Raw genomic sequence first — 22,696 nt, 5'->3', positions numbered from 1 at the left:
CTCCACACCTGTTTATTGGATTTTGCTAAAATTTGGCACAATTGATATTTGGGGTGTCTTCTATTGATTAATGGAGCTTTTTGTAATAACTTTGTTTGTAATTAATGTTATGCCCACAAGTTCACAGAAAAAGCTAATTCTGTAGGTTCGCTTGTAAAAATTATATTTTTTTCTGGTGGGATGCCTTGTGTTTAAAATCCCTCCATTATTTTGTTGACAAAGGTCCATACTTTCACTTCACCCTTTTTTAACTTAACAGCTTTAAAGCCTTTTGACTTTTAGGGATTTCTGTTGAAATGTAACAAATATTATTTTTTGTGTTTGAGTGTGTATTTTTCTAATCTGTGTGCCAATAGCCCAAATTTGATGCCATATTCATGAATAAAATTTCCTGACCTTTCCAGCAATATATGGTTTATGAGGTTTTGTACTTATGTCTTAGAAGTTATGAACACATAAGCGAACCTAAGTAAAAAAAAAATTCTAAACAGAAGTCCCCCCTTAACAAGTTTGGTACGTTAACGATTTTTTTCAGCGCCCTGTTGACAATGCAAACGTCTCCAGGTGATACTGGCGTCCAATTTGAGAGTCAGTGTTTTAAGCAAGGACATATATGTGTCTAAATCACTTTTAACGGTGAGTCCTAAAAGGAAGATATCTAAAAATATGATATGATCTTAATTTTCTTAACAATTTCATAATTGACCACTTCACATGCTTATCAATTGTACGTCCCGAAAATTTCGTTTCACTCATGGATAGGGCAAAACAAGGAACACTGTTCTAGAACATTGGTTTTCAAACGATGATTTTGTTATTTCAGCACTGAACTGTATTGCAACATGTGAATTTTTCTACCCGTGGTACGTGCATAGCCGTCTGGTTTGGATTCCTACAAAAGCAAGATTTGCCACTGAACAAACACGAATAACGGTTATATCTGACAGACGCACTGTGTTTCTTCTTTCGTGGTGAATACGTTAATCAATCCCCAAGTCGAAGTTATGGAAAACTGAAAAACGTTTTTGCTTTTGTCGACACAATTTCTCAAACTCTCGGTGCAGTAACAAACCACTGAAAAGTTTAACAAGAAACCCGCTGTTGTGAAGAAAATTACGAAAAATGTTATGCAAACAATTTGTAGGCTTTATGCAAATCATTCGTGTATGCAAATCAGTAGAGACTAGTTTAGTTTAACTAGCTTTGTAGGTCAAACGACACAGTAACAACTTGATTGTAACATAAACCACCAAATCAAATCCATGTTGTTAAGTTTAAACAGCTCTGGTTTCAAGCGAAAACATCTTGCACGCCAATTTAACGAGAGCCACTGTATTATCGGCTCTGATTAAACTAAACTGGTTAAAAAATATTATAGTTACATTTCTATGGTTTGTTTAGAATTGTGACGTAACAACAAAAACCACACACACAACAGTTCAAAATATGTAGAAGCCAGAAGGATTTGTTTATTGTTTAGCAAACTTGTACTTAGGTCAAATGTAGCATCTTCTGATACAACAGTACACTAAAAACTTGAGTAGCTAGGAATGCGAAACGTGTGTCAACCAGCAAGTCTGATCATTTTGTGGTTTTTGTATGCAAAAAAGCAAATCGCTTAGCTAAACTTTAACATGTTTTGTGTTTTACATGGTTTGACATGGCGACGATGTAGAAACTGATCTGACTTACTTATTTATTTACACTGCGAAGTTTTAAGTTCAAAACCACTACTGTGTCATTGGAAGGGTTACAACAGTTTCAAGAGGTTAGGCAAGAGTTTCAAAGTTAGCCCATTTGTACAACAAAAAGTTTCTTTGTTATTTGTCCTGTTATTCCTATCTGTCCAGTCCAACTCTGAGTATGGAGGCAAAGTAGTACCCTGCGGTAGAACGCGTTATGCTTGTGGCTAATTGCAGCTGGAAGTGCTGATATCATATGTGACTTTACGTTATGTTTACTGATTGTAAAATCGTTGAGATACTTGTGAAAGCAAGTAATTTGGATTTCATCAAAAAAAACCTGCGCTTTTTGCACTTTGATTTTAATTGTATGTGTACCATAGCCAGAGGCATAAACTTTCCGGTGTGTTTCATTTTTTGTTTGTTCCTACCCACAAACGCAATTTGATGTATTGGTAGTTTGTACCTAAGTTATACCGTTCACCTAGTTGTACAAAATGGCAAAAGGTGGCGCCGAGGTTTAGAAGCCCTTGTATAAGTTCATGCGGAGAATAACATGTTGACCTGTAGCAAAAGAAGGTGTCAAAATTGTTCAAAAAATTATGGCAACACACATAATTGTCACCTCGGAATATCAATTTGCATGCTAAATCAAATTTACCACGTTGAGATAAGTCTAATTTAGTTGACTACTTCATTTGCAAGTAAGTTTTTGTTGCTGAAAGTCGAATTCACGTTTATCGCTACAGCGAGTTTCGTATGGTGGGACAATCAAACAACGTTTTAAATGTGGGCAGTTAATCATAGCACACAAGATCTCAACCATAAAATTTTCCCACAGGGCAAACACAACGCAGCCACAATATAATGTGCGGAGAATTTAACCACTCGGGTGATCATGCTCTTTTCCGAGCTAATTTCAAGCGGCGTATAAAGTTTATGGGTGTTCAAACTTGTTAGCTTAACCAACTGAGACGATGTCATTAGCTATTTAAACCAGTTTTTCTCAAAGGACAAAAGGTCAGTATATACCGACCACACTTAAGCAGCATTTTTTTAAGGTATTGTTTAAGCTCTGTGTTTTTAAGTTATTTGACCCCGCGGGGCAAAAGGGGCCCATCAAATAAATGTTGTGCGGTCCGTAGAAACGATTTTAAATGTATAGTGTGGCTCGTTAACTATTTCAGTACGGATTTTGTTGTTGTTGTGCAGATCAATGCTTCCGACCTTTTGATACAGTTGGTAGATTTATATTTTGCTTGTTTGGCACATTACACAGTTAATTAAACTTTTGTCATGTGAATAATTTATTTTGGTAATTTCGTTTGGCCAATCAGTGGTAAATTTGGTATTTCTGGGCGATGAAAACTAATTTTGTCCTACCAGAATTGGTTTGTATTATTTTACAATGCAGGCAAACACGCTTACCACGGTATCGTTAAAATCACTGACAAGGGATGTATGTAAACACGAATTAGACGCTGTGGCCAACCTGTACATACTTTCTGACTGCCGTGGCCAAGTTGTTCATGCTGCTTATTGACCGCTGTGACCAACCGGTAATTCACTTGTTCTTAAATTATAATTGAAAATTTTTGTATAAGTGTTGACGGTTAGGGCTTTTACTGTTGAAGTAAGGATAACGATATATCGGTCACAGCGGTCACAGTGGTTACAAGTTACAAACGACCAAGTGGTATTTACAGACACGCGAATGGTATAAGTCATATTGATATTATTACAATGTTTAAATCATCCTCGGGTAAAATTGATCTCCAGGCGAATATGCAAAGATCGCGCCTATAACTAAAGCAGTATTTTACAATACAATTTTAGCTTCAATTTCATCAAACGCATACCGCACTAACACGCTTAAATTCCACAAGCACGCAGCTGTCATCTGAAACTTAGATAAATCATTACTACGTTTGATAATCATAACATCCTTCCATTGTTTGCCGCTGCCCTCTTCGCGTTGGGCTGTTAAGTCGTGTAAACACCTGTCACGGCCTTTATTACGCTTGGAAATTTCCACAGCATTCCCTTCTGACAACAAACTCCTCATACGACCGCATTTACACCGTCATACTTGCAAAGCAAACAGCCCACATACTCGTCCTCCCATTGTGCTCTGCGCTTACATTCGAAGGACTTTATTGACTGCATACATGTGACATGATAATGAATAGTAACTTCGTTTGAGCGGAATGTACAAGAGTTTACATTGTTTGCGCTGATAATAGGTTTTGTCAGATGTATTTGATAGAATTGGCAGCGTTTTTGAAACTACAAAAAAAATTGTTTTTTTGCATATGGTGTTGTTGACAACCTAATAATATTGATAGGGCTTCTTTGAGTTGTGCTGCAATTAGGGTACGTTTAACACCACTGTGTGCAAGGTAATTGTAGCTGAAAATGGTAGTTTTCTAAGCAAAATTTGACTTGCAAAACCTTAAGTTAACATTGATATGACACAACAAAATCGTTTATTACGTCATAATTGCTTGGTAACTTGCATGTACAGCATTCAAGCCAGGATCGTACAATGTAGTTTCAAGTAGGTTGTCGCTCCGTTTGTGTGCCATGTTATTTCTTTACCTTGCTAGCGTGTAGAGTTGTTAATATGTCGTCTGGTATTATGCCACCCATTAGCCTTGATTTAAGTGCTGAGGAACGTCGTAACCTGGTTTTGCGGGTACGTTACGGCCAACAGGGTCACAAGGTACGCCCGGAACCGCAAGGATCCCTTTTGGTTATCGGACAGTCTGTGGTACGTCAGAGTTTTTGTTTGTTTTGTTTTCTTAAGGCGTATTTTCTTGTTGTGACAAATTGTTCACCGCGAAACGTTGTTTTCAAGTGTTTTGTTATTGGGAACATGTGACTTTTATGGTTTCATGGATCCTAACACTTGTTTTAAATCTACGGACACAAAAATATTTTTTCATGGCATTTTTCTATGTGTATTACATTTTTTTAATGTATAATTTTTTAACGTGGTTTTTGGGGACAGAACGCATTTACCACTTGAATATCTTTTAAACGTTATTTACTCGTTGCCGTTTATCGTTATCTCATGTTTGAAAAATTTTTTTTTTGTGGGATTCTTCATATTCCAAAACAATTTTTGAAAGGTGTTTGCCATTCTACCTCGTCTTACATTAAAAATCCATTTCTCTTTTTTGCAGACCCAAAGTTCCAAGTCCGCATCTGCACCTCAGCTTACGGATTTACTGAACAGACCACTCTTTCAACTAGCACCTGAAGAGAAACCGGCACAGATGCCAAGTACAGGTGCTGTAGCAAAATATTGTCAAAAAAAAAACGTTTGTTGAACAAGAATTGTCAGTTTGGTTTATTTCAAATTAGGCCAAAGCCCGACTCAAAAAACCCAGTCTACCCACAACGTTATGTTAAATTACTTTTAGCTGTCTGATACATTTACAAAACATAACTATCTCGAATAAAACGTTAGTTCCAATATCACTGTATGTTGATATATTGTGCGCGATGAAACTTACGCATAAATTATTCTTCCTTTATTTGGCGCTGTAGGTAAAGCGTAAATTAAGTTGTTTGATCAATAAAGGTCTGCACGGCACCCCCTAGGCCTAGTCTGTTAATTTCGCTATGACTTAGCACAGTGGTTCTTAACCCTTTTTCTTGCTGCACTCTTTACAAATCACCAACCAATTTTTGCACCCCCCCCCCAGGTTTTTGTATTTATATAGAAAAGACCTAACCAACCTTAATGATTCAGCATCCCCGCACCCCTTAGGAACACTTCTCGTACCCCTTGGGGATGCGTGCACCCCTGGTTAAGAACCCCTGACTTAGCATATAGTTAAGGAACACTTTCTGTGCTTTATACGTTTTTTTACCGACTGAAGAAACTATAAATTTAATAAGTGACATTTAGTAATTTTTCTGAATCTTTTTCTTCAAATGTTTTTGTAAGCAATAATAATGCCTAAGCAGCGGTGCTTGTATACCAAATCAGTCAAGGCAACTTGTCTGCAAAAACGAGGCATACAATTGACGGATTTTGATATAGAAGCACTGATTAATATTACATTTTGATAGCAGTACGATGCCTTTCGAGAATTTATCCCCCAAAAATGTTTTTCCAAGTACAGTTGCCAATACTTCCATATCGTCTCCTTCTGTGCTGCCCAAGATACCGACAGGATCGTTCGGTCTCAGTCCCGTCCTGCCAGCCCCCAGTGTCCCACCTACAACACCACATGATGTGAAAATAACTTGTGGGAAATATGAGCCAATCGCGTTTAGCACAAAGTACGAGGGGAAGGAGCCACCAGTGGGTTCTTTGCTAAAAGAAGGTTTGTTCTAACCAAAATAATTTCAAATGACTGTCATATACTGTATATAACTTTGATATAGGGTTCTTTGATATTTAAATATGTTTGGGAGATTTTAGCAACGAGCTGGGAAATTTTAGTTTAAAGTTTGTAGTATTGCCGTAGTTAGTCTAATACTGTGGTTCTCAAAATTGTCATTATTGTTTCTTAACGGTCCCTTTGCCATTATTTCGAGCGCCGGCGGTCCTTAGCATGAATATGTACTTCAGAAAAAACGAAAGTTGATTGCAGGATTTTAGTTAGTTATGCAAAATTGCGCATAACAATGATCCAAACACAGCATCTGACATCACAGACAAGACAAAAACATTACAATTGTGCGCAAACAACTGTATTTTTGTTAGTTGTCAATCATGCAATAAAGCTTATCGTTTAGCAATGGAGATGGTCGATTTTCACTTTCACTTTGATTTAAACTTATTCAGTTGCACAAACTGACGCCAAATAAGAATATAGAATTACTTTCACCTTTTCGCGGTTCCCCCAAAATTGTTTTGCGGACCCCTAAAGGACCGCAGGCCCCAGTTTAAGAACCGCTGGTCTAATGCATAAAAACGATATTGCAAAAAAAAATCATAATTTAACATACGATGTCGGCAAATATTTTCACAGGCGTTACTGTCAAGTCTTCTGTGTCTCGCGGCGATTTTGATGGCGATTCGAAATCCAGTTCGGTGCTAAGTGGGAAAACAAACGCCACCACTAGAGTGCATGCGTCTAACCAGGATCACGTGGAGGGGCGGTCTCCCACTAAATCTCATTCAAGAAGGAAAACGAGCAACGAATCAGGGTAAAAAAGGCTTTGCTTCAAAAAATATTGTCGTATTTGTTGACCAATGTGTTAATGCAGTTTTCGCGATTTATTTAAAGATCGTCTGTTAGTGGGCAGTCTGTCAAGAACAATGTGCTATCGAATTTACACGGCCATCCAGCGACCGTTACGAGTTACTCTTGTCCATCGCAAGGTGGCGTTACAGAGCCTTATATGAAACCAAAAGAACCCAGGTACGATTATTTGCACATGAATCGTATCGCTTGAGTGTGAAAAGCTATGTTTACGCAAGTAGACGGCGTGGGTTGGGTTTTATAACTGCTAATTTTTTGTTATATTTTACCGCCTAGTATTCACAAGGTTGTGAGTTCTAATCCTATCTCGTCCACTTGTGTTTCCCTGAGCTAGAAACTTCAGCGGTCAACCTAGGGCAGTGGTTCTTAACCTTTTTATTATGGCCGAATCCCTACATATTAATACAATCAGCTTGTTCAGGATTGCTTTAATTCCGGCAATTTTTATAAAAAAGAAGCATTTTCAGCAACTGTGCACAAACAGGAAAAAGATGAAGTTATAAGTTCTTGCTGCCAACAAAATTTCGTTTTTTTGCTGCTTAGGAACAACGCGTACAATGTTCTTTGTTACGTCACAAAAAAGAAAACAAAACCTTAGTGTAACCTTCCAGTGTTTTGATATTTAGCAAATAACTTTTTTTAGCGACCATAGAACCCTAAAGTTTGACTGAAATGAGTAGTTGTACTCCAAAAGACCTCAGTTCTATCGAACCCCGGTTAAGAACCAGTGACCTAGGGAAACCGTCTTGTGTGCGCCATATGTAGCGTTTTAACGCAAATGTTCGCTAAGCAAACCAACTCTGCAAAAGATTTATTCACTTCTCTAAAATTCTAAACATTCGTGATTCGCAGTTGCAATTAAAACAACCAATTTAAAAATAAATCAAATTGATACTATCGCTACCATTATTATTGTTTTTCTGGACGCTATTTTGTTTCACATCTATAACAATATTTTTTTGTATTTTTGAAGCTCCTCAACGCGTCTGAATAGCACGGCTCAGAAAACCTCTCCCCAAACATCGAGGACAGCTGTAGGACGACGTGCTTCTTTCGGAAAAGTCTCCGTGACAAGTCGTCCACAGTTGGGCAGGCGAGCGAGCAATGGAGGCAAAGCGAAATCTGGAACCCTGGGCAAACGAAGACCCTCTAAACCCCTGGTAGGTACTGAATAAAAATCGTTAACCATCCTAAACATGGTATACTTCATACATTATCATCAAAAAATCAGAATTTGCTTGTTTTTGTGGGGCTAGGTGCTTGTTGACTTTGAGATTGCCCAATTCAAGTTCAAAACACTGATAACTAAGGTACCTGAAGATATTAGGGCCCATTACTTGTATTTTTAACGTATTAAAAATATGATTCTAGTCCCATCCGATTTAAAAAATATACGTAGTCACAACGACAATACTGGAACCTTAAACCAGAATCACCCAGCTCGTTGCTTGGTGGATGAAGACTAAGTTATAATGAACCTGATGCTTATGATTCACTTTTATGAAGTTATTAGTCATTCATCCTTATGATTTATAACGGTATAATAACGGTTTACAAAGTCTGCGACCTTGTCGTATCGTATGGGTCTTTCATGCTTCTTTACACGAATTGTTTCAATAGGGTTCAACATGAATTTTCACACTAAGCGACAGCAGGGAGTGAGTCAAAGTCCTATCTCGCTGTACTAATGTTTTTTTTGGAAAAACTTGTCGGTCTGTGCCATGGGTTAACGTAGGTGTGTGTTAATGCCACAAAACATACAAAGAGCCAGGCCAAATTACTCAGCTTAACTTAAAAATCCCTAAGCCGCAGCGCAAAACAAACAACTGGTATCCAATTACACAGAACTTACCAGGTCGTGCAACCTATCGAACAGCGTCGTTAGCTCAGTGATTCGGTTTTACAGGCCAAACGTGTATGTATGGGGGTGTGAAATTCCCGTGGAAAACAACAAAGCGAAGACGACCTGTCTTCTTTAGTCAAACCTCTGGAAAGATCCCCCTAATTACGAGCGCTGACGAGTAATTGTTCCAGGCTTCCTGGTTAAGTCTCGCGCATCCTGATTGCGAGAAAACAAGGCGGGCCACCCGAGGCCGAACGGAGCTTCTTCGTATACTTTTAACACAGACAATAGAAATATTGTTTATTGGCTCCTATGACTAAATTTGTTTACTCCAATCTCTCTTACCTTTTAAGTACCTATCAGGGGTCACTTGAAATACCTGGAGGTTATACTGGCAACAATAGGAGAGTCCATGGGTTCATCTGTTCCATTGTATTACTTACAGCCTTTATGGATTAATAGACTTTTTCCATAGAAAATCGAAAATATTTTTCAACAACCCGACCTTTCCAACTTAAAGTGGCCTTTTGTATTTCTTTTTCCTTTTCATACTTATGAACACCTTGCTTGCTGGTTGACACTGTGGGCTTTTACTATGAAATTTTAAGCATCTTTTAAACTTTTTTTCTACGGCTTTTGTATTATCTATGTATTGCCGGGCACTCAGCCTTTCAAGGACACTTTTTATCACTTTATGCTGTGTGTGTACGACAAAACAGTAGATTAGTTAGCACGTTTTCGCCTCTGACATTTTCGGGAAGTAAAATTGTCCCACAATTTTTCTAAGTTTGTGACGTAAACGTTCGATGAATCACTTCATGTAACGATCGGTAAATTTTCCAACGTTGATCAGCAAATTGTATTTTAAGCATCGAGTTTTTTTAACTTTAAGTTCGGGGACAAATAACCAGCAGAAAGGCTTAAATATAATACGAGCCCAAAATCCAGCCCGAACCTGTTTTTTTTTTTTGTTAAACAAAGCGCGAATTAGGCCCCGGAACTTTGCTCCAATCTGGGCTATTTTATTCAACTTAAAGCCAGAACGAACCAAAATTCGACCAAAAAACCCGGCCCGACTTACAGCTCTGTACCAAACTAACACGCTATTTCCCCTCCTTAAGGACGGCTCCATAAAGGAAGACGTTATAAATTCAAAAGATGCCGACAGCAAGGTCACAGTTTTCAGGAAATTTCGTGAAATGCCGAAAAGCAGACCCAAGACCATTTGCTTTGATTACCCGGTAACCTTATGCTCCATACCTCAGTACATTCTTATCTCGCTCACCAATCTGATGTTGTCTTACAACAGGGTATCCACCTCACACACGTGGATGTGAAGAATGCCATAGTACGTACAATGCCGGACGCTTTTGACTCTGACCGCGTTTTATCAGTGCAATTTGAAAATGTGAATGTAAAGCTGGGAACTGGGGGATTACCCAACAGGTGTTGCAAGTGTTGTTGTACAATGACTTTTAAACTGTAATACAATGAGATTGTTTGGATTTTTGCAGGTGGCTTATTGAAGTAAAAGATTTTGCGACACGGAATAAACTGATAAAGGGTGGTTTAAAAATCACTGCAAAGGGTAAGTATGGTCTCACAATCATACAGTCCATGTGATACACCTTGGAAAATAATTTCGGATATGCAGTAAACCTCGGTTAATCCGGATCTTCGCCTTATCCGGACAAAACTCGAGGTACAAATTATTTGTAATATGGCAAGTCTTAATCAGCATCGGTTAATCCGGACAATTTTGTTGGTCCAGACGGTTCCAGATCAACCAAGGCTTACTGTATATACTAACGCCAATTGGAAATAAACACTTAAACCATAACCCACAAACAAGTTATTTGACATGTCGAAACTTAATAGAAGACAGCGACAGTGGATTTCTATGCGACGGGGTTGATAGGAGGACAAAGCACGTGACACCGAAGTTGTACGACATGGTTGCCATGGAAGAATATAAGCTGTTTCTTCGAAAAACAGCCGCTGATGAAAAACTGCAGAGTGTCATACTAATGAATGCGGGACGTGGACAAACCTTATTGGCTAATCTGATTTGATTCTAATTACATTTCGTCACGTGATCTAGCGCTGTCCTGTGATTGGATTGCTTATGTTGGTTTTGTAGTTGTTTGGAAACAAAGAAGTGTTTGTGTTACGTTTTTATTTTGTCACCCTTTTATGACGTCATAACATATTTCTATGTCGTGTTCGCTGTAACGAATTATCGAAGGGACGTGGCCCCACGCGGCTGAGAAGCCGGCAGTGGCAGTTGGAGTTGAAGCTGGTGTTGAGCGGTGGTTGTGTCGAGACTGTATATCTGCGCTGCTTGCCTTTTTATCGTTTTACTCTTTTAATATTTTAATACAAGTTGATTTGGGTACTGACAGCCCGTTATTGCAGCAGAACCGAAAAAGGCGTAACAGAAAATTTGGCGAGCACGCCAGGACTGCTGTTGTCAGAAAGATGAATTTCTTTTCACATCCTCCGAAGTTTGAGGCCGGAAGCGATATTAGAACTTTTATCAATAACTTTGAATCATTTTGTAAAAGCGTTGAGGCAAGCGAAGCTGCAAAAAGGCATGCATTTTTGTTGGCATTGCCACCTGCTCTCAAGTTTGATATTTTAGAGACTGAAAACGAAAACTTATATGATGTCTCTTATGATGAGTTGAAGAAAAGAGCCACCGCTGTAGCCTTGTGTAATTTTACACAAAGTAACGCCAGACTAACATTGGCGAGACGGACTCAAACTGTGAATGAAACTAACAGAGATTTCGTGTCAGCTCTTGTGGCGCTTGGAAACCAAGCATTTCCAGAGGACAACAAACTAAGGAATGCAATGCTGTACACTGAATTCATTGCTAACCGGCCTCAGGGACAAACGGCTCGTAGATACTTTACTGCGCGAGAATTGCTCGAAGGAAGAACCAAGCTTCAGAGAAGCGTCGCGTCGAGCAATCAACGCGGACGGTTTTACTGGTAAAAGCGATAAGTTGCGGGACATCGATGTTGCCCTGTTAAAGCCTAAAGTTGACCCAGTCACCGATCAGTTAGAACGCTTGGCTGAGGAAATCAAACAACTGCGACTTGAACTAAACGAGGTGCGAAATGAGAACAAGAGATATTCCTCACGTCGGTGCTATAACTGTAATGGAGAGGGTCATTTTGCGAGAAACTGCAGGCAAAGAAGATCACGTACACAGGACTGGAAATGGCAAACAAGTACCCAACAACCGATGTCGTTCCCCTATCAGGAGTCCGAGGTAAACCAGGATACCACATAGAAAATAACACATAGAATTAACACCAACGAGAGTGTGCTGTACAAGTATGCTAACGTAAACATCAATGGCGTATCTGTGTTTGCATTAGTTGATACCGGGGCCACTGTCAGTGTGGTTTCAAGTGCTGTTTGTAAGAGACTTACAAACGTAAAGATAAAGTCGTGTCAAAGTAATTTACGCTTTGTTGGTGCCAATGGTAGTCAAATACAAATGGCAGGACTCATAGATGTTTGTTTCAGAGTCGCTGGTATTAGAACAACTGCTTCTGTTTATGTGTCGTCGGATATCGCCGAGGAGTGTATTTTGGGCATAGATTTTCTACAAAACCAAAATTGTGTAGTAAACTACGAGTTGATGACGCTGTCCGGAAATGGTGGGACAGTACCCTTGTTACCTAAACCAGGGATTTTACATAGTCACAGTGTAAAACTTTTAGAACCAATTGTTATTCGCCCAAAAACCGAAGTATCAGTTCCGTGCTCCTTTCATTCTGACGTGACGCTTCCCGATTCGACAGTGGTGATCGAGAGAAACCTTGAAGCGTGTTTAAAGTATGATGTGGCAGTCGCTGAGTACGTGACCAACACAAGAGGTAACATTGTCCAAGTGCGTATGGTTAATTCGCAAGACGTCGATAAGCATCTTCCCGCTGGCGTACATGTGGCGGATGTTGTTCCTGTTTCTGGTTTGAATAACTGTGTTTACAAAAACGCTTACACTTTGTGTTCTGTCACAGCTGAAAGCAATCAGTTTTTGGGGAATAAAGGACATCGAGATCTGCTAAATGAACTTCGTGTTTCTCAGATGCCATTGCAAAAACAAGAAAAGGATGCGCTCGAACGAGTAATTGCAAAACGTCGTGCCGCATTTGCAGTTGGGTCGGATTCTCTTGGTAAGACCAAACTAACTTCCCATAATATAGATACTGGAGATTCGACTCCTATCCGTCAACATCCTAGGCGCGTTTCTGAGTCCCAAAAACAGACGATTGACAAGCTTGTGAACGATATGCACGAGCAGGGAATAATATCAGAATCAAATTCCCCGTGGGCAAGTCCGATAGTCTTGGTAAAGAAAAAAGATGGGAGTACCCGATTTTGTGTGGACTACAGGGGCCTTAACGATATAACTAAGAAACATAGTTACCCACTTCCACGTATTGACGAAAGTTTAGACCAACTTTCTGGTTGCCAATATTTTACAACTCTTGACCTAAAAACAGGATATTGGCAGATTCCAATGAGTGACGGTGCGAGAGAGAAAACGGCGTTTACTTGTCACCGGGGTTTGTTTGAATTAAATGTGATGCCCTTTGGCTTGACTAACGCTCCAGCCACGTTCCAGCATTTAATGCGCATTGTTTTAAACGGCATCGAGTGGAACGGGGCACTTGCTTACCTTGATGACATAATCATTTATTCTCGTACATTCCAGGAACATTTGGAGCGTTTGGACAACGTCCTATGCCGCTTAGAAACAGCCGGTCTTAAACTTAAACCATCCAAGTGTCACATAATGCGGAAAGAAGTGCAGTTTCTTGGTCACGTCGTGTCAGGTGCAGGAGTGGCGTGTGATCCGGCAAAGATTAAAACAGTTCAGGAGTGGCCAAGACCGTCTTGTGTCCGGGAAGTGCGGCAGTTTCTTGGATTGGCCTCGTACTATCGAAGGTTTGTCAGGAACTATTCAGTAATTGCATCTCCGCTATACGCTCTTACGCAAAAAGATAAAAGCCCCTTTTTATGGTCTGAAGAGTGCGAAGTGGCCTTCACGACCTTAAAAACAGCCCTGTCAGAACCCCCAGTACTACGGTACCCTGATATGTCGTTACCATTTGTTTTAGATACAAATGGATCAAATACGGCAGTGGGTTGTGTTTTATCGCAGTGTGTGGATGGAGAGGAACATCCAATAGCTTATGCTAGTCGTACGTTGACTAAGTGTGAACGTAATTATTCTACTACACGAAAGGAACTATTGGCTGTCGTATTTGCATTAAAACATTTCCGATGTTACCTCACAGGCAATCAGTTCCTTCTACGCACAGATCACGCCTCTTTAAGGTGGCTGTGGAAGTCGAAAGAAACGTACGGACAGTGCGCTAGATGGTTTGAACTACTTGCTTCTTTCAACTTCAAACTTGTTCACCGACCTGGTAAGAAGCATGGAAACGCTGACGCAATGAGCAGAATTCCATCAACAAGGCAGGATGAAGAGCCCGTTCCAGGTGATTTTCCTTTTGTTGTCACAAATTACGTGTCGAACCAGGGATCAGAATTGTTATGTGCCATCGAATTAAAAGAGGAACTAGGATTGTCGGATAAAGAGTTGACCAATGCTATGCAAAATGATCATGAACTAAATGTAATTGCTGATTGGATAAACAAAGGGGTACGACCACCATTTAAGAAAGTAAAACGTCTGTCCCGGAATATGAGGCATTACTGGTCGATATATGGGGATCTAGTTTGCCAGAATAACGCCGTATATCGCAAGGTTGATGACATGTTTTCCCGTCATAAATTGCTGCTGGTTGTACCTAAAATGTTGCGAACGCGGGTTTTACATCAAATGCACGACGAAAAACTCGGTGGTGGGCACCTTGGTTTAAAGAAAACGAGCGAGCGCATTAAACAACGGTTTTACTGGGCAGGCTGGAAGTCGGATGTAGAGGACTACTGCCTTCGTTGTCCACTTTGCAACGTTCGGAAACTATCAAACCCGAAAGCAACAGCTCCGTTGGTTCCGTCAACTGAAGATGGACCAATGCAGCGAATAGAAATTGACATTCTTGGTGGATTGCCAACTTCAGTTACTGGATATAGGTATGTTTTAGTGGCATGCGATGTATTTAGCAAATACATGCAAGCTTGGCCATTGCGCTCCCAGTCAGCCGAGGAAACCGCGGCAGTTTTATACCACCGTTGGTTTACGGTACATGGAGTACCCGAACGTATCCATTCTGACCAAGGTGGAAATTTCGAAAGTAAGATTTTCGCAGAACTTGTGCAACTGTTGGGATGTACCAAATCGCGAACATCCCCGTATTGTCCCCGCAGCAATGGCGGGGTGGAGCGAAATAACAGCACTATTATTAGTATGCTTAAAAACTATACACAACGAGACCCGCGACGTTGGGACAAGGCCCTATCTTCAATCGCAGCCACGTATAATGCAAGTGTTCATGAATCCACAGGAATGACTCCACACTTGCTGCTGTATGGTCGAGAACTCAGACTACCCGTCGATTTACTTCTTGATAGGCCAGCAAGCTCTCCAACCACAGCCAACGTAGCAGAGCTTCAGGATCGATTACGGCTGGTGCGGGAGGTAGCAGGAGAACGTCTCCGCAACGTTCGTGAACGAATGAAAAAGCGTTACGATCGCAACTCGACAACTGCCACCTACAGTGTAGGTGATTATGTTATGCTTAGAGACACTGTATTGGGGTCAGATGAAAAGAAGAAGTTTCATATGCCATATAAGGGGCCTTATCAGGTCCTGAAGGTATTGCCCCCCGTAAATTACCTGATTGGCAGAGAAGGAGAATCTAAACAACAGGTGGTACACTTTAACCGACTTAAGAAGAGTCACGCGAACGCACCTATTCCCACTGCAGCGACTGATGAGGAAGGAGATATTGCTGGAGCCACTAGAACTGACCCTGAAGACGTCCCAACTTTGTTGCCTGGCGCATATTTTGTTTTACCTCACTGTAGGCGGAATAGACCACAATCGACCGTTAACGAACGACCACGTCGTCAGACACGACAGCCACGATTTTACCCAGCCCCCGAATAGATATTCATTTAGTGTAGTAATTGAGCGCCATACATGCGTGCGGCTATGCTTGACACATACGTAATGTTACATGGTAAATGTTTTGTTGTGTGCTTCACAAAACCGTCGTGTTATCACGTAGTTTTAACTGGAACGCTATATTTTCACTTGTTCTGTCCAGTGTGATGTTTGTTACAGATTACATTCTGATGTGTTTCCATTGATGTGTTTGACTTTACACTATCACTTTAGCTAAATCAATGTCTTTATGTCGCCAAACATTTAAAGTTCACAAAAAAAATAAGTTGTTTTATTTTGTTGCACATTTGTTTTGTTTCTTCCACGCTTGTTTTGTTTCATGTCGTTATGTAATTCGAAATTTATACATATTGTTCATTGTTTATCACTCTTTTCTGTTTGTTTACTATGCACTTAAGTTGCTTTCACTATTTTCCACTTTATGTCTACACCTGTATCAAACGTTTATGTCAGTTCAATCGGACACAAAATTTCTTGTTATTAGTGTCATGGGCCTTTATGCATTATGCTGTTTGGAACTTAGCGTTGTACCAGGGGGCACAACAACATGTAGCGGGGGAAGTGTGTTACGTTTTTATTTTGTCACCCTTTTATGACGTCATAACATATTTCTATGTCGTGTTCGCTGTAACGAATTGTCGAAGGGACGTGGCCCCACGCGGCTGAGAAGCCGGCAGTGGCAGTTGGAGTTGAAGCTGGTGTTGAGCGGTGGTTGTGTCGAGACTGTATATCTGCGCTGCTTGCCTTTTTATCGTTTTACTCTTTTAATATTTTAATACAAGTTGATTTGGGTACTGACAGCCCGTTATTGCAGCAGAACCGAAAAAGGCGTAACATTTGTAGATTTTTATGCATGGCGGTTTTTAAAGAAATTATTTTAGCATTCGCAGAAGAAAACTTAAGCTTTTTTATCACATAAAACGTGAAAAACTTATTGGCTAGGCTAGGGTATAGTCCTACTTAAAAAGTCGAATGCAAACTTTGCACTTACCAAACTGTTGCAAATTTGGTGAATTTATTCTCTATTGTAAGTTATTACTTAGCAGAACGCAAGCACCAATGGAACCTGTGGTATGATTATACAGCCATATATTTTTAAACCGTACATTTGCTTCAATACATTTTCAAATTTATCATATTTATGTTGACTAATTTGGATCCAAACACGCCCATCACGCCAACTCGGAAATTTTTCGACTTTCCTTGCGGTGTGTTTTTACTGACCTAAACCAACACATGCAGCAGCAGTAAAACTTGCACAAAATATTTTTTACCTATTTTGGGTGGTGACGTTCATTGGCAAACTTAAGCAAGCATAACATGACGACAAAACCACCGTGCGGACTCATTGGTGCATGACGTGACGTATGTAGACAAAAAAAAAATCGGGGATTTTTTTTTACTTTTGTGCTTTTTGTCTGAGCTGCTTTTGTAGCGAATGTTTTTTTACCTGCCTGGGAAACCTTTTTGGCAAATGGAGATTTTAAGGTCACAAGACAAAATGAAGTAAGTTCTAATTTACTGAAGTTATATTCAGGTAAACTTTCGACGAAAACTTTGGACACACCCGTAAAGTCGAAATATTCCTTGTAAATGAGAATTAGTAACATTACATATTGCAAAACTTAATATCCACGTCTGTGATGCCGAAATATTAGTTTACAATGTGTATGTGCCTTCAAGTAGGCCTATTTGTCACTGCTGTGAATTTTAAAACATAATGGGGTGTATGTAAAACGACATAGCGGGAAAACTGCAGTTTACATCTGTTATTGTCCATAACCTGCCTTCGATACAGTTGCACAAACCGTATCTAAGAACGCGTTACTCTGTATGGCACATTACCTGTAGAATTCAAAGATTGCGCTAATTCTACCTTTAAGTCTCTTGACTCGCAGAATAATACTGATCGGTTTCACATGTACTTTATTAAAATGAAGAGTGATTTAAACCGATTTCCAACCATCTCTAAACCAAAAAGAATAAAGAAAGTCCTAACCACAAAACAGTCCAAAGAATCTACTTACAGCATATAACATTATCCACCATAACACAACTTAAAACACTCACAACTAACTCAAAACCAGTGTAGTACTAACTGGAAACAAAGGAAACCGTGAAATTGGGACACATACGAGGTTGGCAGTTATGTCGTAACAATGGATGTATGGCGCAATGGTTGCAACGGCGGGAAAAGTTTTTGTTATTGGGGAGCGTTACTATACGTTACATTACCTATAGATAACATACAAATCGAAACTGGAGAGTCAATAACCAAGTTTTAATCCACATTGCGTTCAAGTTATGTGCCTGTTTACCACCACCTCGGCGGGAAACAAAATCGTGAAGGGCCGAGACGAGTAAATCCTAGCTTTGTGATTTGCCCCAGTATTGTGTTGCATTATACAATGCTTGGCTGCTACGGCTTAAGTGGCACCAGTTTCCGTCTATTGTCCAGGGCTTCGCTTTCTCCACCATGCAAAACGCTTTGAAAAAAACCTCAGCAGGTTAAGTTAACCGTATTATGCGTTTGCGTGGTTGGGCATGGGTCAGTTCAGTTTTAGAAATGACGCGTTTGTTATAATATTTCGCTATTTGGAAAGTTATACGGCAAAGATCATGGAATTTCCGACATGTTTTGTCCCACCAACGCCTACACATGCAACACAAGACACTCGGTGCAACTAAAATACCCGACAAGGTGTATTTGAACAGATCTTTGCCGTCACGGGCGGTGCTGTTTTGCCTGCAGGCGCGTTGCAAAATTTATGCCTGCTCTGCAATAGAAACCTTAGCTATCGACTCCACACTAAAATAAGTTTCCTAGCTCTGCACTAAAATAACTTTGCTCGCTTGATTGATATACGAGGTGCTTGAAGTTTAAGGGCTGCGGTCGCGTTACTTGTTGTTTTACTTGTGGTGTATTTGTAGAAGGTCTACACAATTTGTTCGATGTTTTAAGGTGCTTGTACGAGTTGTTTTCGCAAAGAAAATGGCATAAGGTACTATAGACAAAGCCCTTGATGTCGCTGGATTTCTACTTAAGAGCAACAGCGATGGTTAATGACTGTATTGTATGTTGGGCCAAATGTTGGTTAATGCAAATGACGTTGTTTTGTGTGTTCGCATTTTAAGCTGCAAGCAAACCGGTTGTGTTCTGCTTCTTGCTGTAAATAAACTACAAATGAAATATGTTTGCTTCAAGTAACTATCTGTTCTATATCAAGCAATCTGTGCTGTATGTTCTTGGTATATTGCGTACAAAGATTGAATTCCCAAACATATAGATATAGGGAGCTATATGCTGGATTTGACTCTTCAATAAACTTATACGGCATGACATTTTTGTCCTACTTTTGTACACTGACTTTATTCCAACAAATTACATTTGACTTTCAAAAATGCATTAACTTTTGCTTGATATTCATTTGACCAACCGTGAAAAGCTATTTGCAACCAACCATTGGCGAATTCGCTGTCACGCGACAGGCGACACGCTGCAGCATAGCGCCTCGGGGGCTGCGCTTAGTATATTTCACTTTTCACATGGCGGGGGAATTTAACACGTGCAAAACAAAATTCTTTAACGAGGTTTGCTTTAAAACATCCGCCGGTCAAAACAGCCCAGAAAAACCCACAAACACGTTTTGCATAGCGTGGGAACTTTTATCGAGAGATTTTATCGCCCAACTGCGGTCAAGGACATCTAAGACACCTACGTAAACCAAGGCCAAGAATGAGAGGTGTCACGAAGTACAGTGGTCGCTTCGAAACTGGGATTTGGAGTGATAAAACGTTTCTACATATAAATCTGATCTAGTTGCTATATATGGTATACGAAACTTATTTTTCGATGGGTATTTTTTACGCAAATAACAGTGATAAACAGATGCGGTATTGGTTTACACAACTCTGGTATAAATTACTCTTTGCATTATTTTGGTACAGTAATGGGTTCTTTATTCATAAAGCGCGATGGCTTTTGAACCAAACGGTGAAAGGTATGCTGCAATATGAACCTTGTGCTTTTATGACCACAGACTCCATACAATGGAGTAATTTTTGCTGCGTAAGGTTAGGCATTGATAATTGTTCCACAGGAGGTCATCGGTTGAACCAAGATCCTGCAACGTTGCACATTGCAGTCCTGAATGGTAAACATTAAAGGAGAATTACACTCAAGTTAAAAATTTTATACTGTTTAATAATAATTGCACAAAATGTATAAATCACTAGTCGATCTTTCAATTTTGTGCTACGATAAAATGTATTCCGGTTTATTTGTTAGAATTCCTGTCTAATTATTTAATTTTTTTCATTTGCCTTTAACTTTCACTCACCTTGCAAGCCGCAGTGCAAAATGCTGCAAACAGTAGCGAGGTGAAAAGATGCAGCAAAAAGGCTGGATTCTATGGATCTTCCTGCAAACGAGTCGACCCGATGCCAATGGAAGACACCGGCCATTGTCATGCAAATGTGCTCCCTCTGTTTTGCTTTAGCCCGCCTAGACCCCGGAACGGACCAACTTGGGTATGCGGTTCGTAAGTTGCTGGTTTTACATACTCTGAAATGAAACTGAGGTTACCGGACACATAAGGCCTGACTCAAAGGGTCGTTATTTACATAAGTTCCGTCTCGTTTTCGTTCGAAATAGTTTCAAAAAAGGGCAGAAGTCTGTTTGCATTAATGACCATGATAAATTCCGCATATGGTGCACTAACTTATTCTTTTTATCGCATGAAATTTTTGTTCCACAAACTCCCCAAAATATAAAATCTATGTTCGCTCACTAAATCTTTGTAACTGTAATTTGTGCTTAGCAACTTGAAATATATTTATTTTGAATATATGATTTTTCACCACTTGCATCCCATTGTTTTTTTCAAGTTAAAAAACAAAATAAAAAAGTGTTTGAACTGTTGATATACCTGTTCAACACTTACAAAACTGGCATTGTAACGTTTGTTTCCAATAGCGTTAAAACTCCGCCCAATGTTTCCCTTTATATCAATTACGTAACTATTTATTTCAAGAGGGCAGGGGCCTAAATTTGCTTTTTACGCACCGCGGAAGGAACAAATGCCACAGCGATATCTATACTGCAGAAAACATGCATATAGGGTGAGTCAAAAAAGGTTTGTCGGTCACGATATTTTCCTTAACGTTGTCCTCGAGGGCGGGTCGTTTGCACGTTCGACCTTTTTGAATTGAATCTACCTTGTCGGTGGAACGCATCGTTATTGAATGCAAACAATATACCTTGCCGACCCTGTAATTTGATCGTGATCTCAAATCGTGGTGATGAACTGTTACTAATCGGATTTACAGGTATTTTGGTACAATTTTACTGTCAAGGCGGTGTCAGTTTCAATGCCGAAGATTATATTTAAGTGTAAACAAATTTGATTGTTCCATTTGTGGTCTTTAGGTAGTGGAAACCTAAAGAAAAACAGTAAACCACGTAGACATTTCTGGTTTTTGCCGCAGTTTTATTAGTTTCATTAGGTGGAAGTAATTCTGTTTCACAAACGGACATAAGATAATGTCATGCACTTGGCTCTCTAGACAAATTGACCAATATAAAGACCATCTGATTTATTTTTGTAAAATACAATTATTTGAGTCTATTAAAAGCATGTTATGGGGTAAAAGCGTTTAAATTCCACGCTCGGGTGACGAATCAAATGTTTGTCGCCGAAAACAATGCGAGATTGAAATACGGAACAACGGTAGAGGAATTTTAACTTTTTTTCTTCAAACACTATTGATACAGACGTTGAACGCTAAGCAAAAGGGGTTCTAGCAACCATCGATTTGATAATCAACATACTTGGTTAAAAATTAAAAAGTTTGCGCAAAAGTTATAGGTATTTCTTACCGTTTTCCAACACTATCAGTTGACTTTCCAGCAATGCAAAACGCCTAGTATTAAAACGGTGCGCCAGGCAAACACTTTTTGTTGTTTAGCAGCATTCTTACAAAAATCCCGCTTTTCAAGTCCACAGAAAACCCATCATTTAAATTCCTTCATTTACACAAAATTACATAAAAATTGAACCAAAGCAATGACTCAGGCCGCTTCGGGTTCATTTTTGCATTTGCAGAGTTCTTGGCGGTTCGGCTTTTCACGACGTAGTCTTTTTAAGCCTGGGGCACATTTGGTCCCCGCTAAGCAATTTTCCCACGTGTATCTTGTTGATGATTTGGTCGCTGAACGTTTTGCTACACGCTCGCAATTTGGGACATTACGTGACCTTGTGATTGCTGTCAAGCATAAATTTCAAACCATGAAATGCTTTAAGTAATCAGTTTTTGCAAGGACTGTAACCAATGCGTATTCAGTTCAGCACATGGTCTGTTGCAACTGTTGTAAATGTGTATGCCTAAAAACCTTAATTCTGCTACGAGGGTAAAATGCCTAAATGTATTAGATTTTACATGGACTGAAGCCATATAAGCACATGGACTACACAAATTTGATAATTAGAATCAATGTTTATCGCAAAAACCTTGGTTTTGTGTCATAGGGGTTGCAATACAAACGCGCACTTTGTAACTTACCACAAGCCGGGTCGTGTTTCAAATTAAATGTTCGATTTAGGAAATGAAACCAGTAGTTTGTACCAGAGTTGTAAACAGGGCTAAAACTGGCGACTGAATCTGGTCCCGAACACAAAGTAAACCATGCCCGAGCCCTAATTTTTTGAACATAGCCCAAATTAGTCAGGCCTAAAACAAGCCCCCTTTTTCAAATCCAAGCCCGAACTCAACCCGAAAAGTCCGGCCATTCTTATAATTCTTGCTGTAACGAGTTTCGAAAACCACCTTCTTCGGG

General features: G+C 39.7%; 1 protein-coding gene across 2 annotated transcripts; it reads left to right on the top strand.

Annotated features, from left to right (window-relative positions):
* The first annotated feature begins 1,669 nt into the window (after nt 1-1,669).
* LOC145238384 (uncharacterized) lies at nt 1,670-11,202 on the top strand. 2 transcript variants are annotated; one of them, XM_080101528.1, is made up of 10 exons: nt 1,670-1,768; nt 4,868-4,973; nt 5,816-6,019; nt 6,671-6,848; nt 6,929-7,063; nt 7,878-8,064; nt 9,869-9,988; nt 10,057-10,193; nt 10,262-10,335; nt 10,626-11,202. In XM_080101528.1, exons 2-10 carry the CDS (start codon nt 4,961-4,963, stop codon nt 10,817-10,819), a joined length of 1,242 nt encoding a protein of 413 aa, XP_079957654.1. In that variant the 5' UTR covers nt 1,670-1,768; nt 4,868-4,960; the 3' UTR covers nt 10,820-11,202. The 2 variants fall into 2 exon arrangements, with proteins under 2 accessions (XP_079957654.1, XP_079957653.1); XM_080101527.1 differs by lacking the exon at nt 1,670-1,768 and adding an exon at nt 4,220-4,452.
* The last annotated feature ends 11,494 nt before the right edge of the window (nt 11,203-22,696 follow it).

Source organism: Phallusia mammillata, chromosome 7 (assembly GCF_965637545.1).
Source record: "Phallusia mammillata chromosome 7, kaPhaMamm4.hap1.1, whole genome shotgun sequence".
NCBI classification, from domain to species: domain Eukaryota; kingdom Metazoa; phylum Chordata; class Ascidiacea; order Phlebobranchia; family Ascidiidae; genus Phallusia; species Phallusia mammillata.
Note: the sequence above shows the minus strand (reverse complement) of the source record. Positions and strands in the feature narration are given on the sequence as shown.

Bases quoted from the DNA above. Each gene is read 5' to 3' on its own strand.
- LOC145238384 (XM_080101527.1), top strand. From the start codon at position 4,306: ATGTCGTCTGGTATTATGCCACCCATTAGCCTTGATTTAAGTGCTGAG. The intron at 4,453-4,867 runs GTACGTCAGAGT...TCTTTTTTGCAG, and splicing joins TGGTTATCGGACAGTCTGTG to ACCCAAAGTTCCAAGTCCGC. The intron at 8,065-9,868 runs GTAGGTACTGAA...CCCCTCCTTAAG, and splicing joins GAAGACCCTCTAAACCCCTG to GACGGCTCCATAAAGGAAGA.